This window comes from Festucalex cinctus, chromosome 4, assembly GCF_051991245.1.
Source record: "Festucalex cinctus isolate MCC-2025b chromosome 4, RoL_Fcin_1.0, whole genome shotgun sequence".
Lineage (NCBI taxonomy): Eukaryota > Metazoa > Chordata > Actinopteri > Syngnathiformes > Syngnathidae > Festucalex > Festucalex cinctus.
In genome coordinates, this window is record NC_135414.1 from 9,885,520 (window position 1) to 9,896,292 (window position 10,773).

Consider the following 10,773-nt stretch of genomic DNA (forward strand, 5'->3'; position numbering starts at 1 on the left):
TTAAAAGATGGATGGATGGATGGATGGATGGATGGATAGATAGATAGATAGATAGATAGATAGATAGATAGATAGATAGATAGATAGATAGATAGATAGATAGATAGATAGATAGATAGATAGATAGATAGATAGATAGATGGATAATAATCGATGGTACTGTGTAATAAAATAATAAAACAGTCTAATAAAATAGTGCTTAACAATAAATGATACAGTACAGTAATGTATTCATGGCTGTTTATGGCTTATTTATTTATTTATTTATTTATTTATTAACTGGGATAGTGTGACCTCCAGTCCAGGCCAGTGCCTGCTTATATTTCATTACATCCTGATTCTCTGACACATGTAGTGTGTGGGATGGGGGGAAGGGTAGGAAGAGGAAGTGTGTGTGGTAGTGTGTGGTTGCACGCGCGTGTGTACGCGTGTACGTGTGTGCGTGGGGTTGCGTGTATGTGCGTGAGTGTGTGTGGTTGGGGGAAGTGGGGGTGAAGAATGCTTGGTATGTGCAGGCGACACCAACACGAAAGGCGGCAAGTGTTCCGCACGCCGACAAATAAAACCCTAAAAAATACTTTATTTTGTTTTTTAAATCACCCCGACTAAATTAATCATCAACGCGCGACACGACACGCTGTTAATCGTCAAATGTAGGTATTTTCCGGGAAGGCAACACCGTCGAATTCACGCCAAACACCCCCCAGATGCGAGTGATGGTTTGGCCCGTAGTAGGTGGGACTGACGAGCGGTCTGCACCAGGACGTCGTAGATCAATGAACCGAACCGGAGGCTCGCTCGATACGCTGGTGTACAACAAACTGAGCTAACTGGATAAATGTGTCACTACCAACGCAAAAGAGAGAGCACACATGCGTTATTCAACTGAACCAACCCGATCATTATGCCGATGTTTTAACTAGACGGGTTATTTTCGAGCTTTACACACCGCTTCCGACCTTTTCATTGGATCTGCGATTTTTATTTTTTATTTTATTTTTTTATTTTTAGAGGGGGAGAGCTCGACAGGAAATCGAATATCTCCAACCTCCAGGATGATCTTTGCTAACACAGGCAACCCGTTGAAAGCTGCCACTCGCAAGCAGGTAGGCCATTGTGTTTTGCTTTCTACTTTTGATGTCACTTTTCAAATAAAGCCGAGCCTGAAATGACATTGGGAAGCCCTTCCGCTGTGTGTTTGGTTAGCAATAGTCCAACTAAACAGCTTTCATTATCAAAGGATGAACAACGATATAGGCGAATTGGCAGGATGGGGATGAAACGGCTTTAATTGTTGTGTCCATATAACCTTGTTTGGCCAACCACTCAGCTAAACATGCACCATGGTTATTGTAGTCCTCTTTTTCTAGGCTTCATACATTCTGACTAAATTCAGGGGGGTGCTCGTGGCAGTGTGCACCCTTCATTTTGACCTCAGGTGAACATAAAGGGGGGGAATTAGAAGGCCTCTTGGCTTCCAGTCATGCCTTCTGATTGAGATGGAAGATTGATGCAGGGTGCACGAGTTTTTATGGCCTCTCGTGGATGAAATATGAGCACAGCCGCGCCGATGGAGTGAATTATTCCAGCACATTGATATCTACCTTCAAGTATCTATTCGTGCATCCATCAAATGATAGTCATTTGATTCTGTCAAGGTGAGTCAGTGTGGGAGTTCCCCCCACCCCCCACGCCCCCCCTCTCTTCTGCCTGTCTCATTGTAGCCGCTCTCTTTGATGCTCCCAAAAAATAGTGTAGTAGTACAGTAATTGCATGCCAACATAAAAAAAATCGGCCTTTACTTGAAGGATGAACAGATGTTCCTGCCGCAGCTCAGCATTCTGTAAAAGTATCCCCCATGAACATTCAACCATCACATGACTGGGTAAGAATATCTGTGTTTGGGCTTGGCATGACTGTGGTGGTATCCATAGCTGTGGGTCTTGGAGTGGATTGTCCTTTGGTTACGGACAGATGGCACAATGCTGCCATGCTTTTTTGTGTTTGAACTGATCTGGGAATGCTTTGGGCTGGCTGGGAGCTATTTTAAAGGATGAGTAAAGGGAAGGAAATGCTTTGCAGGGCGGCAGTTATGTGCTGATTTGTCTCATAAGAATGAAAGAAAAAAAAACAATAGAGGCATACATTGCAGGGGTGTGACGGTTTCAAACTCATTTTTGTAGAAAGCCACAATGTAGTTATAGTTTTCTTCAGGATTTTATGACTGTGAAAACATAAATGTATAATCTCATCGTACACACCAAATGAAAGATCAACTAGTTTTGAAATAAGAGGTTGATGCAAACACATCTGCATTTGCAATGCCGACCTGGCTACAGAGTTAAATGAAGATATTTGCAGTTCTGCATTTGCACAATGTCATGCTCATGGATTATTATTTTTTTTTTTAAGAGAACCTTTATCTTATTTGCTGACAAATATCTGTTTGTGCTCAAGCCAAATTTGTATCTAGACTAGAGTAAAACATTACTTTGATGCCATCTTGTAGCATCTTGGTGCCAAGCAACTATGTTGGTATGATGGTAGAACTTCATTTAGCTAGGCCACAGTCTTGTTGGTTTACAAAAAGTGCTTTGCCGCCATCTTGTGGGATTTGTAGGCAGGCAGGTGTCCATTGACCTTAGCGTAAACCACGCCCGCCTGACCTAGTAAACCAATCAAAACGCAAGTCATGTCTGCGACGGCACGTGTGTTTTGCTGCGGACAAACAAAAGCATGTGAAACATGGATGAGGCTCTCTCATAACCTCTGTTATGTTCTGGGGCTGCTTTGCTTCACCTGGCACAATGGAAGGGTCCTGGATGTCATTATTTAACACACAATTTAAAAGTTACGGTTTGTTTAATAATAATCATAATAATAATTATGATTATTATTATTTTAAATCATAGGCCGACATAAATGTGTTAAATATGACATAAATGACACAAATAGATATGATGAGGATTAACGTCCTTATAATTTCATTAACTGTGCCACGCAATGCATTCTGGGAATAATATATATATATATATATATATATATATATATATGCAAAGCAGGTAGATTTAACATGTCCGTAATTCATACAGGCCAAGTGTGCCATTCACATTTGTGTTATTTTTCGGAACAATATGATGACGTTTGAGCTCCGTAAAATTAGGGCTGGCACAAAAATAGCGAAAATCTGCGTATAATTGATGGCAATCGTTTTTAAGTTATATACCGTTTTTTTTTTTTTTACCGATGCGGCCCACTTAGTAATATATGCGGCCCCTGAGCTAACATGAGTTTGACACCCCTGACTTAAGTGTTAAACAAACATTGACATCATATGGATGAGATGAAAATGTTTTCGTAATTGTAATTAAATAATTGTAAATATAACTTAAAAAGATTCTGACTTGTTATAAAGTGCACGAAGCCAGGTCTTTCATAAATATAAGAAAATACTTTTTAATTTTATGTGAACAAATACATTTCAAGGAAACAGTAAGATCTAAAAAAAAAAAAATTGGCCTTTAAAATGATTTTTTCTTGTTAATTAATGGGGAAAAAAGATATTAAAATAATCAATTCATGGTTTTGTGAATCAATATCATGCTCGAAAAGGAAAATCGATTCGATATTGAATATTTGATTATTATTATTATTATTTTTTTCAACCCAGCCCTACAGGATACAATGTAATTAATCCCCAGACAGAGAAATGTGGTGTCCTGTGTCTGAAAGGTTGGTCTGAGTCGCAGGTCTTGGAACAGGATGACCCAAAATGACCCAAAACACAGTTAAAAACACCAGTTTTGTCGCTCTGAGTGCAATGGCCCTAAAGTGATATGGCAGGCCAGATCTGACCACCAGGCTTTGAGTTTGAAACATGTGCATTACAAGAACATTGTAGGTCATTAACCACGATGTGTTCAGAATCGTTCACTCATTGCCTGCTCCAAATACAATACAGAGAGTCCTCGAGTTACATTGGAGTTCCGTTCCTACGATAGCGATGTAATCTGAATTTCAACTTGTCGAATTTCCCCATTAAAGTCAATATTTACATCAAAATATTTTGCATTAAAAAATCGAAAATACATAAAAAAAAATAGGATGCTATACTTATCATTACTGCTTAGATGTGGATGGAAAAAAAGCCAAAGATACTCCCACAGCTGCACAAGCGCTAGCACTAGCTAAGTGCTAAATAGAGGAGGAGGAGAAAACGCTGCGGACGAGGAGCCAAAATGGCAGACGGGGCCAAAATGGTGGACCGGACGTAACCATTGTAAAGTCGAAGCGCCTTAGGTCGAGTGCGCCTTAACTCGAGGACTCCCTGTAGGCCTATACATTTCTATAGTAAATTTTGTAACCTACTTTTATTTACTCCTCTTCCTCTGAATGTTAACTACTGTGTTTGTTGATGCTAATGTGTTGTCTTTCCTTGTGTAAAGCACATTGAGTTGCCTTCTGTATGAAATGTGCTATACAAATAAACGCCTTGCCTTGCCTATAGCGGACTATAATTCACTCATCACATCAGTCAAATCAAATTTAGTTTTGGAAAACCTCTCGGACATAAGTAAATCATTTTTGTCAAATAATTATAGCTTGCTGTCGGATCAAAATCAGCTGATGGCACACCGTAATATACAGTATATTGAACACATAAATTACAATAACATTCTAATGGTTTCAGGTGTGTGCATTTTACAGAATTGTTATGAACAAAGCACTTTAGTTCAAGTCCATCTCTGTTGTGATGAGCTGCTCTATTTGTATTAAAGGGATTTTCACGCCACAACTCAATTTATCTTGTGCCCAACATCAAACAATACCCCGGAAACAGAAGGGGAAAATCATTCTCTGTCTGATGGGATGTATTTAAGTTCTTAGTCATTATCATTGTGGACTTTTTTTTTTTTTTCTTCCCACAATGTATTATGGGATACGTTGAGAGCACTGCTGAATATCGGGGCTAACTTGTGCATTCGAACAGTATTACATACTCTACTGTATAGTGGATAGGGAGTGATGTTGAGCACAGGCCAACTTATTATTGTGACGTAAATGCTGAACCTCATTGGTATTTAAAACCACAATGTTCTCCAGCCCATAAGAAAACGCCAAAAAGTTAGTGAGACTCTGAAGCCCTGTTAAGACTGATGAAAAACATGAGGCATTAATGTGGAATGCGTGCACAATTTGAACCTTCTTTCTGTATTCCTCAATGTTTTATATCCTTTACAGAAGAGAGTTCCTTGTGATAACAATTGACCAGGGTTTTTAAATTTGATTATGTCGCTCCCATAACCTCTCGATAACAGTGGCCCTCCTGTGTGCAGTCGTACCCCATGACTCCGTCCAGTCCCAGCAGCAGCAGCAACAGCAGCAGCACGGGCCTGGAGCAGCTCAGCAAGACCAACCTGTACATCCGAGGCCTCCCACCCGCCACCACCGACCTGGACCTGGTCAAACTCTGTCACCAGTGAGTGCAAGGATGTATGCTTAGTTCAGGGTGGGATTTTGGCTATTTTGCTAAGTTTTTTTCATGGTTGGTTTACTGCATTTGCCAGTACGTTCTCTCTTGGCTTGTCATGTTCTGTCTCCCATATTTCTTTTTTTATGGAGGACTAAAACTGCCAAGATAAAAAAATAAATAACTAAAAGTGAAAAGAAAAATGGATATAAAAAAATATATATAATTCAAAAATTAAAACATTCACTGCCATAGACTGCTTTAGACATACATTTTTTTCCTACACACGCAATGAAACATGAAGTGCAAAAACCTTTTTCTTTATGCATCGACTTGCTATTAAAGCAACAACAGTAAATTGCAATGTTTCCTGCACATAGTTAAAAAAAACAACTTTTGTGTAGTCTCCAAGGACATTCAAAACATGCGGACATCCAACTTTAACACATACATTGCCATAGACGGCTTTAGATGTCAAAGGTTATTTTTTTTCCCTGGACTGACAGCAAATGAGTCAAATATCCATCCATCCATTTTCTTGACCGCTTATTCCTCACTAGGGTCATGGGGGGTGCTGGAGCCTATCTCAGCTGCTCTGGGCAGTAGGCGGGGGACACCCTGGACCGGTTGCCAGCCAAACGCAGGGCACTGAGTCAAATATAAAAAAGACAAATATAAATGAAATAAAACAACAAAAATTATACTGTGTGTGTGCGTGTGGGTGTGTCTCTGTGTGTTTCTGTGTATATATATATATATATATATATATATATATATATATATATATATATATATATATACAGTGATACCTCGGCTGACGAACGCTTTAGCTCACGAACTTTTCGCCTCACGAACATTAAATTCGCGAGAATTTAGTCTCTGCTGACGAACTACTTTTCGGCGGACGAACCAAACCACGCGGTCGAACAGCACCACGGTGGCGGCCACGAGAAGCTGACGCACGCTCACGGCGTCCCAGTTCGTCACCCCCTTTCTTTTAGTGCGGACGCGGTATGTGTTTGATAGACATTTTGAGTGTACTTTTGCTATTATGGGACCGAAAAAGACCCCAGCACAGGCTAGTGTTAAGCCTAATGCTTACCAGCGAGGGACGGCGATTCGGCGGCGCATTTGCATTGTAGTCAATGGAGTTCGCGCCACTAAAAAAAGCGAAAGTGCCATCACGTACCTCAAAAAAGGAGAAAATCGTGCCACGGCTGTTTAGTCCCAGGAAAGAGGTGAAAGTAGTTGGCGGTGCTCACTTTTTGTTGACTCGCTAAAGTGCTCCACTTCCTTGTTCACCAAGGGACACACCTCCTCCGCTCCGGTGAGCACGAAAGTGCGAATGAGCGACAACCGTTCCATAAACACTATCCTTAAGAACTACCATTACAAAGTAAAATAAAACGACTTTATTATACAGTACAATTTATTTCTTTAATTACAATACAATAGCACATTTATTATACATAAAATAAGGTATATTTTTGTGTAGTTTTAAGGCTTATTTAGTAGAAAATTATGTTTTATAGGGACCTGGGAACGGATTATTCTCATTTTAATGGTTTCTTATGGGAAATAAATGTTCGGAAGAAGAACTTTTCGGCTTACACACACTCTCTGGGAACCAATTAAGTTCGTGAGCCGAGGTATCACTGTGTATATATATATATATATATATATATATATATATATATATATATATATATATATATATATATATATATATATATATATATATATATATATATATATGTATGTATATATATGTATGTATATATATATATATATATATATATATATATATATATATATATATATATATATATATATATATATATATATATATACAGATATACATATGCAAATAAATGAAAAAAAAATACAAGATTCAAAAAATACAAATTAATGTGGAAATAAATGCAAAAGTAAATACACAACTAGAATTAAATGTCAATCAATAAATAAAAACGCTCTGCTCTCATATTTATTTCATGCTGCAGATGCTGTAGCATGAAATACGTCAGGAAATGTCATTCAAATGAGAGGGCGGTCCTAAGTGTGTCTTGGGTTGAACTATTCGCCTGGTTGATCAACATGTCAATCTGTGTCGGACTCAGTCCCTTCCGCAGCACGGGAGAATTCATACACACGAAAGAAACAATGAACCTTGTTGTTTACAGGAACTAGTGTGAAGTTGTGGTGACAGTTGACAAGTTAGTCGATTGCTAGAGATCTCCATGTAAGCCGGCAAGGCCTCGTTCACCAGAATGCTTACTCTACCATCGAAAGACGGTTTGCAACCCAAAACACGCATATGATTGCCCCCTCATTTGAATAGCATTTCATAATGCATTTCATGCTGACATCGTCTGCAGCATGAAATAAATAAATACGAGAGCAGGGCGTTTATATTTATTGACTGACATTTAATTATATTTATATATTTATTTTTTGTCTTTATTTCCACATTTATTTGTATATTTATTTTGGTTTTTTTTTTTATCTCGTTATTTTAATTTTTGTATTTATTTTACTTTTATTTAGTTTATTTATTAAAATTTTGTTTTGGCTTTTTTTTTTTTTTTTTTTGTGCTCCATACGCTTGTGGCCCTGGCATAGTGAAATGAATATTACTTGCCAGAATTACCTCCAGAGTCGGCGTCAACACCTTTGGCACATTTTACTGCTCAACAAATATTTGATTATATTAATTATCTGTCACCAACTAATTCACTAATCCGTTGCTTGCACCAAAACATGCAAACGAGCCCATTATTCACATAAACACTACACGGTGCTTGTGCTCACATTTTACTTCAGCACCATGACTGAGTTTATAAATTTCACTGGGCATTCACTGTAATCGCAGCCTGTCACATTAGCCCGTCTCAGCCCCCGTGTTGTCTCAAACGAAATAAAGTATTGATATCTAAATAAGCGCAGTATCTACAGAATTCTTGACCCTATGGACCACCATCCGTGTGGCTAGTTAGTGGGGGTAGATAGATGCCATAATTAGCCGAGTTTTGTCTCCTCTGGTTCCCCACAAGCATATGGAGCGAGGCATTCATCCATGTAACCAACAGCAGCTGTTTGTGTCCTTTTCGCTTGTTTTGTTCCTGCTCCCAATGTTGTTTGCCAGCACAAAGCAGAAATGAAAGCGCTTTTTCGTAGCAACAAGGTCTGAATGGTGATGTCAGCTCACCATTCAGTCTGTTTGCATGCGTGTGTCAACAAGTAGCATGCAATTTGTTTCACATTTCAGGTTAAGGTTTGTGATCAAGCGATGTACAATCATTACATCCACTTTATGTCTCGCTAATTAGTGTTCAATTGGTTTACTTCGTTGGAAATAAAAGGTCTGGTCTTTGGGAAATATTTCTGCTTAGTGATTACAAAGTATTTTATTTACAATGATATATATATATATATATATATATATATATATATATATATATATATATATATATATATATATATATATATATATATATATATATAAAGACATAAGCAAACTAGGAGTTGATTGTTGCTGTTTATTTACTACATCATCTGCATGCTGTGTGTGCAGGTATGGCAAGATTCAGTCGGCAAAGGCAATCCTGGACAAGACAACTAATAAATGTAAAGGTTAGTAAAGCTTGCTATTCACTTCTTAAATAGTTTCCTTGTAATTTCATAGCGGCATTTGTCACTTAGTACATCTAAGATTTTGTTTTTTTTTGTGCTCAGGCTCAAGCCGTGTATAGTAGCTTTGTTACAGTGAGCTGAAGAGTTTCATGTAGTGCTTGTTTGCCACCTTATAAACCTTTTTACGGAGGATGTCAATTAGTCCTCCTCAAATTGTGCTGAATTGTATTGGAGCTTTGTCACGTTGCATTATTACACAATTCAGTTGAACATCATCTTATTGTAGCACGATTGCACACTTTGCATCGCTAGTGACTGTCTGTACTGTGCACATTTGTGTATATGTCCTGAATGTATACTTCCTTTATGGTATCTTTTTGCGTTAAATATTAGAGTGACGCCTACCATAAACAAATTCCTTGATCATTTTGACCTCCTATATTTACCTCGTAATAGGTGACGGCGACCAATGAATTTTTCAGAATAGGAGTCATCGTCTGGCTGTTTATCAAATTATGAGTCCGAATTTGGGTCAATTAGGGGCCAGCAGTTCAAAGCAAACATTGTGAAGCACCATTTAACTGTTATGCTACACCAGAGGTGTCCAAACTACGGCCCGGGGGCAATTTTGCATTTTTTAGTGGCCCACGGCATATGCTAAAAATGTCATTTGACTCAGTTCAAATAAAATAAAAACAAAAATGTTTGGAGATGGTCAAAGTAAGAAGGGAGGGTGTCGGAAAACACATGTGCTATTAAAGGTTATTTTAGTTAACTAAAATTAACGAAATAACTAAAACTAAACTTCAAAAAAACAATTTCGTTAACGAACATTTAAAAAACGAAAACTAACTGAAATTACATTTTATGTTTATAAAACTAACTGAAACTATAATTATAGCAAAAATGTACTTCGTTTTAGTCTTTGGTGTGATTTTTAGTAGATTTATTTTGACATCAACCATAATAATGACATTTGAAAGTACGTCACAAAAAAGTGACGTCATCTAGCAACAGCCAATAGAAATGCACCTTCAAATGATGTCGCTCCCATGTTGTTGTTTTTTAAACATTGTGCACAATACACATTAAAGCAAAAAAAAAAAAAAAAACAATACTGAAACTAACTAAAACTAAACTAAAACTAAGCATTTATTAAAGAACTAAAACTAATAAAAATGAACAGAACCACCCTGAAAACTAATAAAAACTAAAATTAGAAATTCCAAAATTATAATAACCCTACTGCCATATTACAAATAAATTGGTTTATATGCTGTAGCATTTTTCTAAATATGCAAAAGCGCAAATAAATTATTTTTACAATTTTTAGGAGTAAATACAATTTCTCTTCATAACATTATGTGGCCCTTGCGTCCTTCTGATTTTCTGTATGTGGCCCTCAAATGAAAACGTTTGGACACCCCTGTGCTACACGCAAGCATAATTAGATCAAGTGTATATGCTTGTAAATCCAGATTAAAAACGATGACAATGACACTTGCAATTGGTCTTAAGTCAAGTTATCACTGTATATTATAAGATGATTATTGCTGGCGGGGATCCGAAACCTCACAAATCACAATTTGGTAATTGTATTTGTATTTTTTAAATAATCGATACTATTGCCCAGTCCACGTGTCGGTGTTCATTTTACAAATTATTGTTGA

General features: G+C 37.5%; 1 protein-coding gene across 3 annotated transcripts in view; it reads left to right on the forward strand.

Annotated features, from left to right (window-relative positions):
• The first annotated feature begins 744 nt into the window (after positions 1–744).
• rbms1a (RNA binding motif, single stranded interacting protein 1a) overlaps positions 745–10,773 on the forward strand; it is a 28,727-nt gene continuing 18,698 nt past the window's right edge. Inside the window, exons 1-3 of one of the 3 annotated variants that reach the window (XM_077518722.1) lie at positions 745–1,106; positions 5,319–5,479; positions 9,045–9,103. In XM_077518722.1, coding sequence (XP_077374848.1) covers positions 1,056–1,106; positions 5,319–5,479; positions 9,045–9,103 — 271 coding nt within the window. In that variant the 5' untranslated portion in view covers positions 745–1,055. Of the gene's footprint in view, positions 1,107–5,318; positions 5,480–9,044; positions 9,104–10,458 lie in introns of those variants that run through there. The other 2 variants (XM_077518723.1, XM_077518725.1) reach the window with 2 other exon arrangements.